Below are 20,072 nucleotides of genomic sequence, written 5' to 3' on the forward strand. Positions count from 1 at the left end.
ATAGTTTTGCTTAGCTCTGTTGTTCCTTTGCTGAAATTTTTGTATGATTCATCTATCTATTGATGAAATTGGGATGTTGAAGTCCCCTGTTATTATTTTATTAGAATCTATGTCTTGGGGCCAGCTCTGTAGCACAGTGGGTTAAAGCCCTGGCCTGAAGTGCCAGCATTCCATATGGGCACTGGTTCGAGACCCAGCTGCTCCACTTCCTGTCCAGCTCTCTGCTATGGCCTAGGAAAGCAGTAGAAGATGGCCCGAGTCCTTGGGCCCTTGCACCCACTTGGGAGACCTAGAAGAAGCTCCTGGCTCCTGGCTCCTGGCTTCGGATTGGTACAGCTCCGACCGTTGTGGCCACCTGGGGAGTGAACCAGTGGATGGAAGACCTCTCTCTCTCTTTCTCTCTCTCTCTCTCTTTGTGTAACTCTGACTTTCAAGTAAATGAATAAATCTTTTTTTAAAAAAGAGTCTATGTCTTCCTTGAGATCAGTTAACTTTTTTTAAATATCCAAGTGCCCTGTAATTGGGTGCATATACATTTATATAGTCTCATCTTCCTGTTGAATTGATCCTTTATTTATTATATTGTGTCCTGATTCATCCTTTAACAGTTTTTGTATTAAAGTTTATTTTGGCAGATATTAGGATGGCTACATCTGCTCTTTTTGGTTTTCCATTAACATGGATTATCTTTTTCCATCCTTTTACTTTCTGTGTAAAGTAAAAGGTGTGTTTCTTGTAGGCAGTAAATAGATGACTCTTGTTTTTAATCAATTTTTCCAGTCTGTATCTTTTAACTGGAAAGTTGAGGCCATTTACATTCAAGGCTACTTTTTATAAGTTGAGACTTGGCCCTGCTATTTTTCCTTAAATATTCCTATTGTTTACTCTACATTTCCTTTGTACTTTTACTGGGAGATTTTCTGCCTTCACATTCTCTCATAATAATGACCATATTTTTGTGTTTCTCTGTGTAGTACATCCTTAAGCACCTCCAGTACGGCTGGATGAGTGGTGATAAATTCTTTCAATTTCTGTCCATTATTGAAGGACTTTATTTCACCTTTATTCATAAATGATAGCTTTGCAGAGTACTGTTCCGTGTTTATTGGCTGTGTGTGTGTGTGTGTGTGTGTGAGATTGTGCTTCTGAGAGAGATAAAATGAACTAATATATAAATTTTGGGTGATTATTCTTCTTATAATTGACTTGTGAGAGCTCTTTATATTCTCAATAAAATAAGTCAGGCCTTTTATATGTATTGCAAATATTTTCTCTCAATGTGTGATCTGTCTGATATTTTCTTAATGATTTATTTGTAAAAGTGAAGTTTTTAAATTTTGATAATATCTAATTTATTGGCTTTATTTCTTTTTTCTCTTCTGTGTATCTTATGTATTCTTCTAAGAAATCAAACTCTAATGTCACAATATTTTCTCATAAAAGTTTCATTGCTTTAATTTTTATACTTTGATATATGATCCATTGTGAGTTAATTTCTTACACATTATATTACAGAAGAGTTATTCTTTATTTACTTACATAGGACAAATACTTAGTCTGGCATGATTCATTGGAGAGATTTTTCTTGTTTCATGATATTGCTTTGCACCTTTGTTAAAATTCAGTGGGCCATGTACAAGTTTGTATATATAGTTTAAAATTTGCCTTCAAGTCCTTTAAAATAAGAGTGTCATTTAATGAGAGTTATTACTAACAAATTTTTGGAATCTTATCTGACTCTCCTATATATTCTATTTTTTTAAAGATTAATTTATTCATTTGAAAGGCAGAGTTACAGAGAGGCAGAGGCAGAGAGAGAGAGAGAGAGAAGTCTTCCATGCACTGGTTCACTCCCCAGATGGCCACAACGGCTGAAGCTGTGCCAATCTGAAGCCAGGAGACAGAATCCAGGAGCTTCTTCTAGGTCTCCCAAGTAGGTGCAGGGGCCCAAGGATTTGGTCCATCATCTATTGCTTTCCCAGGCCACAGCAGGGAGCTGTATCAGAATTGGAGCATCCAGATCTTAAACCGGTGCCAATATGGATGCTGGCACTGTAGACAGCAGCTTAACCCACTACACCACAGTGCCAGCCCCGATTGTCCTATATTTTCTATGATGTTTTTCAACCCTAGTAAGCAGGGACTTAAACCATTTCATGATCATGTGTGAGTTCTACGAAGTATATAAGTGAGAGTTTTCCAACAGATTCTTCTGTAGTCCTTTAAAAATTTCAACTTATGTATAAGTATTTTTTTAAAAAAAAGATTTATGTGTTTATTCAAAATTCTGAGTTACAGAAAGAGAAAGGGGTGGGGGACAAACAGAGAGAGACAGATCTTCCCCCTGCTGCTTCACTCCCCAAATGGACATAATGGCCAGGGCTGGGTAAGGCTGAAGCTGAGACCCAAGAGTTTCTTCTAGGTCTCCCAAGTGAGTGCAGAAGCCCAAGCACTTGAGCCATCTTCTGTTGTTTTTCCAGACATATTAGTCAGGAGCTGGATCAGAAATGGTGTAGCAGGGACACAAACAGGTGCCCATACGGCATGCTGGTATCACAAGCTGAGGATTTACATGCTACACCACAACTCCAGCAGCCCATCAATATTTTTTTAAATGTATCATAGAATTGTGTCACAGATGAAGTGTTAACCCTCTGTGCAACAATGCCAGCCTCATGTCTAAGCATCATAACTTTCAGTTCCGCATGTAAATATACTCATATGCGTGTATTTGAAACTCTTTATTTAACTGGACCCTCCTCTCTGGCATGTGGTTCCACAAATTATAGTGTTTTCAGTCTCTTTGCATTCCAGTTTAACTTTCCTCAGCTCAGAAAAACCACTGTGCTCTCCTTAAGGTCCTTCAGTAAAATGGAGATAATATTGTCTGAGCTGATAAGGTTATCAGAAACAATATATGAACTAATAAATGGATAGTGATGGCTGCCTAACATGTGTTCAGAAGCTGCAATACTGGAGTCAATAGGTAATATTCAAATTATAGTATAAAAGATAGATAGGAAGGTTTCCATCATAGTTGTTACATTGTCTGCCCTATAAAATGGCCAATCAATTTAAATGATTATTACTTTAAATATCTTTCCTGTCTTCTCAGAAATTAAACTATCACTGGAATGAAGATACCATGATATGCTATGAGACTTTATTTGTACCAATGTATACCACATATTTATTAGTTGATAAACATAATTCTTGGAATTAAAATTTAAAACACAAGAATTATTGGTTTTCATCTTTTTCTAATAGAACACAAATCCTGAATGTTTCAGGAAAGGAAAGGTTGTTAGATGGCAGAGGCACAAAGAGAATTTGAGAAGGAGACCCATCAATTGATACTAGATTTGAGAACTATGCCCCCTCTAACTAATGTTCTAGTGCTCTGTGCTTGTCCCTTTCTTAGTCTTCTTTCTCTCTCATAAGCCTCCATTTGTTTCCCCATCCCCCTTTACAAATACTAAGCTCTTTTTTGAAAGAAGTCAGCAATTTTAAACCTGCTGACCTGAAAGTAAATCATATAAACTGATTGTAAATGATTCCAGACCTCACATCAAATGCTTATTCAGAGGATACTGGTAGAATTCAACACCGTATATCTTCACTTGCACCTCAGGATAATCAAGTGCATGTATGCCATAAACCATCACTGGCTGGGACTGTTCCATTCTCATCTTTGGGTCACGTTTCCACCAACAAATTCACAAGAGCACATAGAACACTTTAGATATTCAAAACATATTGACTAAGTTAATGAGTTGATGAATGTGTAAAAGAAATTCTGCACAGATGATTGTATTTGAAGAGATTAATCCAGCACACAAAGAAAGTAGAAAAAGAATTTGTGCTTTCTTAGCAGGTGTGCTTAAGTTAAATGCTTAAAATGGGAGAGTCATGGAAAAGAAATGCTTGGCTAATTCAACTAATGAACTTTAAGAAAGAAGAAGAAACTATGAAATTTGTCAAGGATGCCCTTTATTTAATTGCCTAAATCAGTCAATCTATATGTAGAATATATAGTCATTGGTTGAGACTAGTGATTCATTACTTCATTCAGAAAATGAAAGCTTGATCCAAAATGAAAGACCCCTGCAAAAAAGTTAATGTGTTCAATGATTAACTCAGATCAAGCAAACAAAGAGTTTTATTCAATTCCTTTTTTTTTCCTGGTGGCGGGGGAGGGGCATGGAACACACATGTTTTCATTTCTAGACTCCAATGCCCCAATCCTCTGTAGTGCTCTGACTATATAAGCTCAGAGATTTTGCTGCTGTATCCATCATCAGCGACCAAGAGCTGCTAACATCCAGGATGTTCATTTAGTAAGGCAGAGCTGTTCATTTATAAAGGCTTATGGCCCTTGGACTTTCTCTAACAATAACTGGGAGAAAAATGCTGTCTGGCATTTTTCAAAAAGTTGCCTACTGCTCTCTCCTTTTTAGACTTTGATTATATACTGCTGAAAGGATCTGAGATTGTGCAAATCTCTGCTTATGAATGTAAGTATCTCCTTTGTACTAAATTGTAGGACCACTCTTTATCAGTAATAACATCACCAATAATCCTCCCCTAAAACACTTTGAGTACCTAAAAAGGATTAAGAGGCATAAGAAATGGTGGGACCCGTACACAGGTAAAGGACCTCAGGTGAAAGACAGGGACAGAGACCAAATGGAGAGTGCACAGATCCTGCTGAACGAAGCCCTGCTTTGTGAGCGTGGGAGAGAGAGTAGAGTTAGGAAAGGATCAGAAAAGTGCAAATCCACAAAATATTTCTAACATAGACCTAAACTAAGAGCTGGAAAGAAACTGCCTGAATAGAAGTATAGACATGTATCTTAGCGAAAGGAAAAGCATATGAAAGATTAAATGTAGAAGAACAGAAGAGAAGTGTGGTTGGAAGGAGGGAGTAGAAATCCTGCATGAGCATCATACTACAGAACATTAATATATTTTCTAAATCACTGGAGCACAAACACGCAAGGAAAAGAAAATATTAAAAAATAGGACCCAAGCCAGCGCCGCAGCTCAATAGGCTAATCCTCCGCCTTGCGGCACTGGCACACCGGGTTCTAGTCCCAGTTGGGGTGCCGGATTCTGTCCCAGTTGCCCCTCTTCCAGGCCAGCTCTCTGCTGTGGCCAGGGAGTACAGTGAAGGATGGCCCAAGTGCTTGGGCCCTGCACCCCATGGGAGACCAGGATAAGTACCTGGCTCCTGCCATCGGATCAGCGCAGTGCGCTGGCCGCAGCGTGCCCGCCACGGTGGCCATTAGAGGGTGAACCAATGGCAAAGGAAGATCTTTCTCTCTGTCTCTCTCTCTCTCACTGTCCATTCTGCCTGTCAAAAAAAAAAAAAAATAGGACCCAAGCAATTCAGAAGACAAAGCCCTGGATGGGGGAGTTAGATAGGTTTGGTATACAGTCTTGCCTTTCCTGTTAAATAACCGTGCAAACTAGGTCTTCACATGTTACTTCTCAGAGCCTCAGTTTCTTTCTTGAAATTAGATGCTAATAGTTAACATTTATTGAAAGCTCACCATGAATCTAGAGCTTTTCTATAACACTTGATGCTGATTCTTTTTGATTGGTTAACTATTGCCATTGTAATTTCAGAGAAGAAATATGAGAAACAAAGTAATTTCCCCAAGATCATAAAGTACCACCACTGTGGTCTTTACCAGAGCGTGCATCCTTTCCAATATCCCTCTGCACCATTCTAATACAGAATCAACTGATAGAGAGGACAATGTGAAGATAATCAGCTACAGAGGGAAGTCTCTCAAGAGATAAATGTAAGTTGTGGTTTTGTAGATAAATTTAATTGTGAAGGATTAATAGCAAAGAGGAAGGAAATGCACTGATGTATGTAGCAGCAGAAAGAGAAGTTGGTCAGGTGTGACGGTTGCAGACCAGTCAGCTTGTCTGCAATGAAGGGGCATATTTAACATCTAATACTCAGGAATAAAATATCTAAAATAATAATCAGCACAGACACAATTACAGAAATAATGCAATGAGAAATCATGGAAATAACTACAAATGTTAGTCAGGAGGAAAATAAAAAAGAGCGCAATTGTTTTACTACCACTTATAAGAGAAATTAATCTTTTTGTGAGTATTTCAGGAGGACAAATCAAGAACATTAATTGGATAATTCAAGGATGCATGGCTTCTCTCAGAATAAAAAGGTTCTAGCCAAATAAACTGTCTAGCAACAGGACAGACAGTTTTGCAAGACAATGGGCTCTTTATAACTTGTCCTTGACTATGAAGATTGGATGGTACTTTTCAGATATCTGTAAAGTAGTTTACTGATTTGGGTATGAATTGAGCTAGAAGATTCTTGATATTTTGCTCAATGTAAAGATTGCTTGACTAAGACTAAGACTGGTATAAAGGTTCTAGCATTACCTGATGTATGAGTCAAGCTAAAGCCATTCTCACAGAGAAAGGTGACAGCTGTTCTGAGAACATAATGTAGGCAGCAGAGATCGAAGAGGGAGTTTGATGCTGGAGATCTCAGTGCCAGCCTCATGATGCTGTGAGAATAATTTAAGCTTTGATTAGGAACTTCATCCCAGATTATCACATATTCATGCGAAGTGAAATCCCAAAATGCGAGCCATCTCAAAGGCTTCATAGTTTATCACCTCTAAACAGAATTTGAACACTTTTAAGCAGATGAAAATAATTACAACTGAGTATGAATATGCAGTATTTTGGTGAGGTATACAGGGAAATTATAGATCTCATTTTCATTTGTTTTCAGTTATGTTAATAAAAAATTTCATAAGGTGACTTTGAAGGTAAACAATTTCTTCTTTAAAAGATTTATTTATTTATTTTAAAGGCAGAGTTAGAGAAACAAAGGGAGAGACAGAGATCTTCCATCCACTGATTCACTCCCCAAACAGCCGCAAAGATTGAGGCGGGGTGAGGCTGAATCCAGGGGCCAGGAACTCTGGATTTTCCATATAGGTAGCAGTGGCCCACTTATTTGGGACATCTTCGTTAGCAGGAAACTGGATTGGAATTGGAGCAGCAGAGACTTAAACTGGTGTTCATAATGGATGCTCATTAAGCATTGCAGGCAGCAGCTTAACCTACCGTGCCAGAATCCCAGCCCTGAAGATCCTCCACTTCTAAAGACTGTCACGTTTGGGCATTAAGCAATGGTTTAGTCTTTTTAAGCCTTGAGTTCATCTTCCATACAGTGGCAGGATCAGATCAGTTCTTTTTTTGAAGATTATTTATTTATTTGAAAATACAAGTTACACAGAGATAGAGAGATGGAAAGAGAAAAGAGAAAGAGGAAAGGAGAGAGAGAGAGAGAGAGAGAGAATCTTCTACCCACTGGTTCACGACCCTGATGGCCGCAATGGCCAGGGCTGGCCAGGCTGAAGCCAGGAACCAAGAGATTCTTCTGGGTCTTCTATGTGGTTACCAGGGACCCACGTACTTGGGCCATTTTCCACTGCTTTCTAAGGCCATTGTTGGATTATAAGTGGAGCAGCAGGACTCAAAACAGCATTCATACAAAATGCTGGTGTCACAGGCGGCAGCTTTAATTTCAAAGCCACAAAGCCAGCCTCAAGGAATAGATGAGTTCTAAATCACTTTATTGTTTAAAGCAGTATGACCCTTCTATGTACATAAGAATGCAAAGAACAGAAACAAGTTATCACAATGGATATTAATCTCCACACCTATTTTGAACAGTGTTTTATTTCTGTCACTGCTTATGTCTTCTGGTTTTCTCCCATTCCCTATGTGCTTCTCTTGTTGGTTACTCATTGTAACACAATAATCTTATCAGATTTATACAAAATCATAAATTTGGTTTCTTTTGGAAATTTCAATAGTGTGAAATTCTTTTTGTTACCGTTTCAGGTCGTCTGAGTCTGATCTCCTTTGACCCATGAAGAGACAGAACCACAGTGTGATCACTGAGTTCATATTGATAGGCTTCTCAAACTTGGGGGATCTACAGATCTTTCTCTTCTTTATCTTCCTGCTAGTCTACCTGACCACTCTGACGGCCAATGCCACCATCATGTCTGTCATTCGTTTGGACAGGGCTTTGCACACCCCTATGTACTTCTTCCTGTTTATCCTCTCTTGCTCAGAAACCTGCTACACTTTGGTTATTGTGCCCAAAATGCTAACCAACCTGCTTTCCACAATTCCAAGTATTTCTTTCTCTGGATGTGTGGCCCAGCTGTATTTCTTTGTAGGTTTAGCTTGTACCAACTGCTTTCTCATTGCTGTGATGGGTTACGACCGCTATGTTGCCATCTGCAACCCTCTCAACTACACGATCATTGTCAGCAAAGCCACCTGCATACAGTTGGTTTTAGCCTCCGGTTTGTGTGGTTTCCTGATCTCTGTGGTTGTCAACATTCTAGTGTTCAGTGTGCCCTTCTGTGCCTCCAATCGGATTAACCACTTTTTCTGTGATATTTCCCCTGTCATAAAACTGGGATGCACTGATACCAACCTGAAGGAGATGGCAATCTTCTTCCTCAGCATTCTGGTGTTGCTGGTTCCCTTTGTCTTGATCTTCATCTCCTATGTCTTCATTGTTTCCACCATCCTCAAGATCTCCTCAGTGGAGGGACAGCGCAAAGCCTTCGCCACCTGTGCCTCCCACCTCACGGTGGTCATTGTTCACTATGGCTGTGCTTCCTTCATCTACTTGAGGCCCACATCCCTGTACTCCTCTGACAATGACCTGCTTGTGGCAGTGACCTACACTGTGATCACCCCACTGCTTAACCCACTTGTCTACACACTGAGAAATAAGGAAGTGAAGACAGCGCTGAGAAAGGTTCTGAGCAGATACTCATTTCCCAAAATGGTATAATGAGCTGATACAGTAGAAAATGCAAAAATATGCTGGAACGAACCAATTCCATGAACATATCCGCCATTTTTTCTAGGACTCTCTGATGAAAAAAGAAATGATAATTCAGGTAAACATGATTCTCTTTATAGAAAATTTCTTCTTGATGTTGAACCTATATCCAGTGTAGAAATCATACCAGCTGATACCACACACTATCAGGAGAACATGGAAAATTTTAAGGACTCAAGCCATGTGATTTTCAAGCATTGCAAATGTCTGTTTTCTCAGTTCAACACTGTAAGTGCTACATTATCATTTTGAGAATATGCAGATCATCAATATCTTCCTTAAAGAGTGGAGAATGTTGTTTAGGTCTCTAAATGCTTACATATGCATTTGAAAGTTCAAAAATATTAGTATAAGTTATTTCTAATATAAAAGAACATGAATTCTCTTATTGAAAAACATTGTTGCTAGACTAAAATTGTAAGAGGTTGATGACAGAGTAAAAAACACAGATTTTGAAGTCACAAAGAGCTGGTTGGAAACCTGAATAGGTCACTTTTCAGTTAAGTGTCTTGGGTCATTTTTAGCTTCTCTTAATGCCAGTGATTCCTACATAGCATGGGACTTTTGATAACTTCCTCTGGGGGTTGCGGGCCACTGTAAAAATTAATTGTAAATTAATACATGTAAAGCACATACGTAATTGTCTAATAGAAGGCAGTGAATAAAATAGTTCATTCCCACCTTTCCTTCATTTTCCTGTCTTCATTACATAATATAGAATTGGACTTAAAGTCAGATTGAGTATGAAAGTAAATTGACCATACAAGAGCCCTGAATTATTTATACATTTGCTACCAACTGAAGATCATTAAACAAAGTACTTTAAAGAGTCTAATGATAGTGAAGCATATTTCTTTCTTTTCTTCCTGTCTCAGAATAAGAACTGGCTGAATTTTAGTTAACTTGCATAAGTCCTGATTGTACATACTTCGACTTATGTTAAAATGTGTTTCAATAAAACAAATGAATTGTATGATGCTAGTATAATAAATTTTCACATATTAGTCTTTCACTTGAGCAATAGTCAGTTAAATAACCCTATTAGAAAGAAGCATAGCCTGGATTTAAAAATAAGTTTCCTAACATACTTGTGTAAGCATGAACCAATAACTTAACTCTATTTATTGAGAATGACTAGAATAGGTTTGTTTTAAGAATTAAATTCAGAAATGCCTTATAGTATTCAGGAAAATTATTTTGAATCATGATATGCAGTTGATAAATTTTAAGAATTAATATATTGTCATATATACAAGTTGAGGTATTAAAGAGGAGACTAGAAAGTAGATTATAAAGGAAGGAAACCAGAAAAAAACAACTAAATTGTGAGCATACACGAAACCCCAAAAATGAGAAGAGTAAAAGAGTGATTCTTAGTCAAATGTAATTTATGCCAACAATGAATTTTTTCAAATATCTAGAGTTTCTGTTTCTTACATATTGCTCTCATTGGCTCGACAATGACTGTGCCCAAAATACTTTGGTTGTGAAGTTCAACAGAATACAATGTTAAAAGTACTGTCAAAACATCTCTTTGCTAGATGACTGAGAGCACGCAAGTTTATTTTATATATATTTTTTTCTAATCCAGGTGTTAAGATAGAGTTGACACCAGCCACTGATGAGAGGAATTTGGGAGTTCCTGGGATTCTCTTGCACTGTATAAAAAACTGAGCTGAAAAGAGTGAGAGGTAACTTCCAGCTTTACTCTGTGCAAACTTGAAATTCCCAGGACAGCACTTCTCCCTGACTCTACTTCATACACACACATACATACACACACATGCACACACATTTGTTGTAAAACGTACTGCTCTCTGGTCTACATGACACACATACTTCTCTGGCTGTTGCAGAGTGAATAGTGTGTATATATTTAGCTTAGATCCAGAATCTCTAGATAAGTTGCCAATCTTTCCAGAGACTTCCAGAGACTGGCACAGAATGTACACTTTGGGTTGGCAGTGATGGTGATGGTGATATCAATGAAAAGCTCTACCTGGCATATCTTCTAATTTATCTGTAGATGCACATATCATAATTATCAAGGTCTTCAGTGGTGCCTTTAAAATTTATTTAACTAAATATTGATTAGAACACACTGTATCTATCAATTCAGAATGTGTTTTCTACTTGCATGCACTTTTCTAACAGATAATTATCTGACATCTATCACTCCCCAGGCATATGACAGGAAATAATGCAGAGACGGGAAATGCACTACAGATAAATGAAGAAAAATATCAATGCAGGGTGATGAGTAATTAATTGGGATACATTGACTTTACATAGCAAAAGTGCCCAATGAAGTATTAGAGAAATCAAGACTTCCTCAATAAGTAATATTTAAATTCAAATCTGAAATATAAGTGACAATTAAAAAAGTAAAGAGGAGAAAAGTGTTTTGAGAATGTGCACAAGCTCAGGGAAAGAGTACATAGCTTAGATGTGTAAATTTAAGTGTCTCATGTGCCTGAACTATACCTTGAGAGTAACAAACAGAAGTTGCTGTAGATTAGAAAAATGTAATCATACTGGGAAGAGTCTCGTAGGTTAAAGCAGACAAATTGAATCTAATGGCATGAACAAGCAGGGTTTATACAACTAATACTTGATTTAACATTATCTACATTTCAAAATTCCTATGTTTATAACAATAAATCTGAGAGAAAGAGAGGACAGACAGTATGTATTGTAGTTTATCAATTCTATATATGCACATATAGAATATAATCATCTTGACACATGCAGGAAAAATTCTGCGATGTTTAACACAGAAATATAATTTAAGAATACATAAAAACCAAACTAGTGGGATCTTTCTAATTTGAATCAGTAAATTTTAAAACTTATGAAAAAGTTATACTTAATAATGAAATAGAAGGAATTTCGCATGGATACCAGAAATGAAAAAATTCTCACTACTTCTACTTCTTGGATGTGCTAGAATTCTTGGCAAACATACAAAATAGTAGTTTAAAGTTTAAATTTAGTTTAAACTAAATTGTAGTCATTGAAAATATTATTTAAACCACAGAAATTATAATAATATTATTGTTAATTTTTTCCTTTACTGTGAAAAACCTTTCAGTTTGATGTCGACCCATTCATTTTTGTTTTCTTGCCTGTGCTTTTGTTGCCATATCCAAAAAATGATTAACAAGACCAATGCTTTTTCCCAGTGTTTTCTTCTAGAAATTTTGTGTTTTCAGACCTTATGTTTAAGTCTACAGTGCATTTTAGTTGATTTTTAGGTATAATGTAAGATGAAGATCTAGGTTGTTTTATTTTTTGCATGCAGAGATCCAGTTTTCCCAGCACCATTCAAGGAATTCACACTTTTCATTTTGTATTCTTGCAATATTGTCAAAGATCACTTAACCATATGTGGATATATTTTTGTGGTTTCTACTCCATTCCATTGGGCTATACATGTGTTTTTATGACAGTACCACATGATTTTGAGTCTTACAGTTTTGTAATATAATTTGAGATCAGGAATTGTCATTTTTCTACCTTTGCTCTCTTAATCAAGACAGCTTTAGCAGTTTTCAGTCTTTTGCAGATTCATACAAAATTTGGTATTTTATGTTCTGTTTTTGAGGAAAATATCACTGGAGTTTTGATGGAATTTTATTGAACCTTTAGAACAATTTGAGTAGTATGGGCATCTTGACAATATTGATTCTTTCAACTCATGAGCACAGAATATGTTTCTAGGTAATTTTTGTCTTCCATCTCTTTCATTAAAGTGTTAGTTTCCTGTGCTCAGTTCTTCAATAAAATTAGTTAATTTTTCCCCAAAATTTTATTTTTTTGATGGGATTACAAATGGGATTATTTTCTGAATGTTTGAAGATAATTTTGTTCTTAGTGTATAGTAACTTATCCATTTTTTATTTTGATGTTTTATGTAAATTTATTTATTAGTTATGATTTTTTTGTAGGAATCTTTAGGATTTTCTATAATGTCTTGTCATTTTCAAACAGGGAAAATTCCATTTCTTCATTTAAAACTTGGATACCTTTTAAAAACTTTTTTATTTCAGAATAGTTTTCAATTTAGAAAATAAAACTTGAGCTGGCATTGTGCGTTAGCTGGTAAAGCTGCCACCTGCAATACTGGCATCCCGTATGGGCACCAGTTTGAGTTCTGGTTGTTTTGCTTCCCATCCAGCTCCCTGCTAATGGCCTAGAAAAAGCAGTGGAAGATGGACAAAATTCTTTGGGCCCTGAGTTTCGATGTGGAAGACCTGGATGAAGCTCCTGGCCATTGCTTTTGGCCTAGCCTAGCCTTAACTGTTGTGGCCATCTGGAGAGTGAACCAGTGGCTGGAAAATCTCTCTCTCTCTCTCTCTCTCTCTCTGTCTCTCTAACTCTATCAAATAAATGAATAAATCTTAAAAAAATTGGTAAGTAGTACAAAGAGTTACCAAATACCATACAGATTCCCCTATAATTAACATCTTATATTCATATTTTGTCACAACCAATAACCTACACCCAGCTTCCCTTATTATTACCGTTTCATATGAGTATGATATATTTGTCACAATTAAAGAACCAGCTAATCCTACTATTTTTTACCTAAACTCTCTTTATCCCTTCACGCCTCTCAGCCTTTGGTATCAAACTTATGTGTTCAGATTGAAATTTGTTTGGATAACTTTCACTTTCTTTTCTTGCTTTATTGTTCTGGCTAGAAGTTCTCAAATTATGTTAAGTAGAAGTCTTGAAAGTGTACATACTTGCATGTTCTTAAGCTAAGAGGAAACACTTTTAGCTTTTCACTAGATAATATAATAGTTGTGGACTCGCCATGTATGGTTTTATTATAATGAGATATATTTCTTATACATCTAATTTGTTGAAGACAAAAAAATTTGAAAAATGAAAAGACAATAGGAGATAACATTTGTAAACCATATATCTAATAAAGGGTTCAAATTGCAAATGTATAAGGAACTAAAATATTTCAATGGGAAAAAATCAAATAACCTAATGCTAAAATGGTGAAAGTACAGGGATAGACATTTTTCCAGATAATACATATAAATGGCCAATGAACATATGAAAATGTGCTTAAGATCACTTATCATAAGATATGCACATGAAAATCACTATGAAATGTCACTTCACCCCTTTAGATGGGTGTTATCAAAAAGTGAAAAGATAACAAGTGTAACAAGATAGAGGAAAAGCGAACCCTTGTATAGCATTGGTTAGAATGCCACTATAGAAATAATATGAAGGTGCCTCAAATATTAAAAATTGCACTGACTTAGTACGTACACATCAGGTATATATCCAAAGGAAATAGATTCACTATCTATATGAGATACCTAAAATCTCATGTTCTTTCAGCATAATTTGTATTAGCCAAAACATGAAAAAATCAAAATGTCAATAAATAGAATAATGACTGTGCTAGTGTTTTGGTATAGTAGATTAAGCTTCCAGCTGCAGCACCAGTATCCCATATGGGCATCAGTTCATGTCCCAGCTGCTCCCCTTCCAATCCAGCTCTCTTGGCTTATGGCCTGATAAAGTAGTGAAGATGAAGTGCTTGGACTGCTGCATCTACATGGGAGACCCAGAAAAAGTCCTGGCTTCTGGCTTTAGATCATCTAAGCTCTGGCAGTGGCAGCCATTTGGAGTGAACCAACAGATGGAAGAGCACTCTCTCTATCCCACTCTCTGTAAATCTGCCTCTCAAATAAATAAATAAATCTTTAAAAAATAAATAAATAAATCTTTTTTAAAGAAGGAAATCTTTTAGTTTTAACTGAGTGCATTTGATAGATATGCCTGAGATGGTGGGGAAAGCAGAAGTTGTTAATTATAATAATGTATATTGATAGTGATGTTTCTAATTGTTTTAAACACCATTGAGAGATTAGGTAAGATGATGAGAGAAAAAAAACTGTCATTCTAGTTGGTCTTGTTAGTTTGAAAAAGACCAAAATGTAAATTAATGCTATAACTAGTACTGAAACAGTATTTGACACTTTGTGTTTCTGTGTGGGTGCAAACTGTTGAAATCTTTACTTAATATATACTAAATCAATCTTCTATATATAAAGATAATTGAAAATGTATCTTGATGTGAATGGAATGGGAGAGGGAGCGGGAGATGGGAGGGTTGTGGGTGGGAGGGAAGTTATGGGGGGGGGAAATGCCATTGTAATCCATAAGCTGTACTTTGGAAATTTATATTTATTAAAGAAAAGTTTAAAAAAGAAAGTTAAAAAAAGAAAAAAAAAAGAAGGAAATCTTGCCACTTTCAACAATATAGAGAATCTTGGAGAGCATTACGCAAAGTGAAATAAGCCAGGCACATTAAGACAAATTCAGCATGATCTCATGTATGTGTGGGATCTAAAAACACTTGAACTCATTGAAACAGAGAGCAGAAAGATGGTTGTCAGATATTAGTGGGTGGGGGAAGATGGGGACAGTTGGTTGAAGGATTTGGATGTTCGGTTAACTGTGGATACAAAGATAAACTCTGGATACCTATTGTATAGGATTATGCCCATAGTCGATGAAGTATTATACACTTGAGAGTTACTAAGAGGATGAGTATTTTCACTCCACATACATGCAAAAACATGACTAAGTGAAAAGATAAATATGTTAATTAGATTGATGGCAGCAACAATTTCTGGTATGTGTATATATATATATATCTCAATATCACATTATATATCATGTATATAAAAGTTTTATTTATCAAACCTCAAAAAAGCTGGAAAAACAAATAAATAATAGAGAGACAAAAATAGAAATTGCATAAAATATATGAGTAAACATAAAAATCACAAAATGAAATGTATTTACAAAATTTCCTTATATAAAACAATAATATAAAATAAATTATTTCATCAGAGAAAACAAGGAAGTAAATATGTCCATTTATATATTTATATGTTTATTTGTTTAATAACATGTAAATTAGATATTCACTATTTTTAGAGGATAAAATATTTGAAAGACTTGTAAGAAAGAAGAAATTCAACTGATGGATAAACTCAAAGTGCTCAGCCTCATTAGTGTTGCCTGAGGCAGATATATTTACACATGCATACCAGACTGTCTCAAATGGAAATGGTTACAGTATCAAATATTACTGTATATGTCAAGTATTGTAAGTCTCCCATTCAGTGCTTACAAGAGTATAAAATGGCACAACCACTTCAAAAGACTATTTGACAGGGTATACTGTAGTAGAACATGAATATACTTTTATTGGCCTTTTGTGGTAAAACAGGCCACTTCTAAGTGTGATGAGTTAAAATCCTTGCTTATGAAAACAAAGCTATATCAAATTAAGAAGCTTCTGCTAAGAAAATGAAATAATTTATAGAAAATGGAACAGTTAATAGAAAGAAGAGACCACCAGTTGAGTGGAAGTAGTATTTATGCACTATTTACATGAAAAGAGATTAACATACCAAATATACACTGAGCTCAACAGTGAAAGAAAGAAACTCAATTAAATATGGACAAGTGATCAGAATAAATTTCTCAAAAGAAGACACACAAAAGGACAAGTAATTTAAAAATTAATATCATTAATCCTCAACAAAATGATGTACAAAACTATCATGAATATCACCTTACCCCAGTTACAGTGATTAATATGAAAAAGACAAAAAATAATATGCTGGTAAGAATGTGGAGGAAGGGAAACTCTTACATGCCATCAGTGGGAATGTAAATTAGCACAGCCACTACAGGAAACAATGTGTAGATTCCTTGATAAAGTAAAAATAGATATACCGTGTGATCTAAGAACTCACTACTCTGTATATTCAAAGGAAATTTAATAATTATCCCATGTTTATTACAGCAAAATAATTCATACTAGCCAAGATATGGCATCAATGAAATTGTCTATCAGCAAATGAATGGCTAAAGAGTATGTGGTATGGAACATTATTCAGTCATAAAAAAGAATGAAATCCTTTTATTTATAGAAAAATAGATAAATTGAAGACAGTAGGTTGATAGAACTAAATGAAAGGCAGAAAGATAAAGATCACATCATCTTGCTCATATGTGGAAGGTAAAGTGTTGATATGAATGTAGAATAGTGACTATTAAAGTCTGAGAAGGGTACGGAGGAAGAGGAAAAAAGAGGTTTGGATACTGGGTACAAAAACACAGTGAGACAGAGAAATAGGTTCCAGTGTTCCACAGTATGGTGGAGTGACTGTGCTTTATACTAACACATTATATACTTTATAAGGAATTAAAAGACAGGAGCTAGAAAACTGAAAACATTTTATGTTTGATAAACTAAAATGCTAATTATTCTGATAGGTCAGCTCATGCAACATGTATGTGTTGAAATATAACACTGTAGGCCGGTGCCGTGGCTCACTAGGCTAATCCTCCCTCTGCCTGCAGCGCCAGCACCCCGGGTTCTAGTCCCGGTCGGGGCGCCGGATTCTGTCCCTGTGGCTCCTCTTCCAGTCCAGCTCTCTGCTGTGGCCCAGGAGTGCAGTGGAGGATGGTCCATGTCCTTGGGCCCTGCACCTGCATGGGAGTCCAGGAGGAACCACCTGGCTCCTGGCTTTGGATCGGTGCAGCACGCCGGCCACAACGCACCGGCAGTAGCGGCCACTTAGGGGGTAAACCAATGGAAAAAGGAAGACCTTTATGTCTGTCTGTCTGTCTGTCTGTCTCTCTCTCTCTCTCTCACTGTCTGACTCTGCCTGTAAAAAAATAAATAAAAAAAAAAGAAATGTAACACTGTATCCCATAATATTTTATTTTTACATTAACCAAAATTTAAATTTAAAAATTCACATTGAAAGCCTATTTTCATAGCAGACTACTATGATATAAATAAATAAATGGAGAGAAGAGACAAACTCCAAGCAGGAGAATTCCAAACAATTCATACAGATACTTCACTCTGAAGGAAAAGCAAACTATATCTCAACTTTTAAATGTGGACTGTGTATAGTTACTTCTTATTAATGAGTGTAATATGGAAGGGAATAAAAAGATTAAGATGAAACAGTTTCTTTTTTTCAAAGAAAATATTTTTAGACTTTTGTTTACTTGAAATGCAAAGTTACACAGAAAGAGAGAGAAGCTTCCATCCTCTGGTTCAACTCACCCAAATGGCCACAAATGCTGGGGATGGCCCAGGATGAAGCCAGGAACTAAGAGCTTCATCTGGGTTTCCCACATGGATGCAGTGGCCCAAGCACTTGGTGCATCCTCCTCTGTTTTCCCATGCACATTAGCAGGGATCTGGATTGGAAGTGGAGCAGCTGGGGCTCGAATCCGTTCCATATAGAATGCCAGCATCACAGGTGGCAGCTTTACCTGCTACACCATGGCACCAACCCCGCAAAAAAAATTTTTATTGCTATATTTTTTGTTTGTCCAAACTTCTTTGTAGAACTCCAATTCTGCATACATAATTCCAAATTCTTCATTGTTTCCAAAAGACTAACAAAGCAAACATATCTAATATTAGTATAACATGTATGAGTGAAAAAGATTTTGAACTAATGTTTATCTAGCACTCATGGGAAATGAGTTATACATATGATAATTTTCCAAGTCATTGAAACCTTCCTTTTGAGCATCAAATACTCTAAAATATTTTTTAGGTTGTCAATATTCTAGCTTGATTCATATATATAGTAATTGAGTACCATTTTAAAAACATTTATAAACAGACATTTCATAGGTACAGTTCTAAGAACATAACAATACTTCCGACCTTCCTCTTTCATTTATTTATCTATTTATTTATCTATTTATTTTACTCTTTGTGGTAACATACCTTCAATTTACTATGCAATGTCCATCAATTGATGACTAGATAAGAAAATATGGTACATATATACAATGGAATACTACTCAGCCATAAAAACAATGAAATCCCATCTTTTGCAACTGTAACGGAAGACCATTATGCTTAGTAAAAATAATCCAAACCCAATAAGACAAATATTATGATTTATGGCAGCCAAAATATAGAGTATCCAGAAATCCTTGAATGTGTAAGTGTGAAATTAATTATTGTTTATAACCCATGTCTATATTCTTGTGGAACAGTGGTCTTTCTATTCTTCGCTTATTCAACACTTTATTTAGTGAACATTAAGCCTGTAATAGCACTTCTGATAACTTCATTCTTGGCCAAGTGATCCAGGTCAACTAGTTACTTTGGAAAACTCCAGTCATAATGATGACAGAAAATCTGCAATTGTTCTTTTGGCTAGAGCTTGGAACTAGCTATTAGTTCTACTCACATTTATAGCTCATGTAAATCTCAATACCAACTCCAAAGTGTAGGTAGGGGTAGGGACACATAACACAAGGCGCATAAAGGGAAAAAGAGGTGAGGCTAAAAATCCAATGTAGGGCATTACGTTGTGATCCAGAAAATATGCTTCTAATATAGAACATGCAATAATAGTCATATGTTATTGAAAGAGATGTACAAGTATGTTCTTACCTTACTTTTCACTAAAGTCCAAATCCAGGAATAACACAAATGTCCTTCACTGAACAGAAAAATAAGTTGAATTATATTAATATAATTTTAGAGATAAACTAAAATATCACCATGAGTAAATATAATAAAATACCTTGAGTAAAGGAGTCAAAACTAAAACTATATGTATTCCGCTATTTTAATGTAAATTTTGATAACTGGAAATATCAATATATTATCAGTCAGAATACTTGCTCTTCAGGCACACATCCTGGAAGCAGCAGGTGATGGCTCAAGTAGTTTGGTATCTGTCATTCTTGTAGGAGACCCAGACTGAGTTCTACCACTATGTGTATTTGAACACTGAACCAGTATATGGAATCTCACTTTATCGCTCCCTTTCAAATAAAGAAAAAAATTTTAGATGTTTTAATTTTCTGTTTATGACAAGATTCTCTCTACAATAAATGCAGTGAATGAATAAATTATTACAATGATTCTGATGCAATGTTATAATCTTTTCCATGTATCATTTATTTCTTATTTTGGGACGTTAACCTACTGATGTCCACTGGTATCCTATTACTAGGAATTTCTCCATGTTATTTATCATGACACACCCTTCACTGAAAATCATACTACAGTCTGGCTGTTGGCAATGTGGGTCTCAGCCATGAT

General features: G+C 35.9%; 1 protein-coding gene across 1 annotated transcript; it reads left to right on the plus strand.

Annotated features, from left to right (window-relative positions):
• The first annotated feature begins 7,933 nt into the window (after positions 1-7,933).
• Positions 7,934-8,878, plus strand: LOC100354618 (olfactory receptor 10T2-like). The gene has a single exon (XM_002715295.4). It carries the CDS (start codon positions 7,934-7,936, stop codon positions 8,876-8,878), a length of 945 nt encoding a protein of 314 aa, XP_002715341.2.
• The last annotated feature ends 11,194 nt before the right edge of the window (positions 8,879-20,072 follow it).

This window comes from Oryctolagus cuniculus, chromosome 7 (assembly GCF_051225735.1).
Source record: "Oryctolagus cuniculus isolate XC-2025 breed Fujian yellow rabbit chromosome 7, ASM5122573v1, whole genome shotgun sequence".
NCBI lineage: Eukaryota > Metazoa > Chordata > Mammalia > Lagomorpha > Leporidae > Oryctolagus > Oryctolagus cuniculus.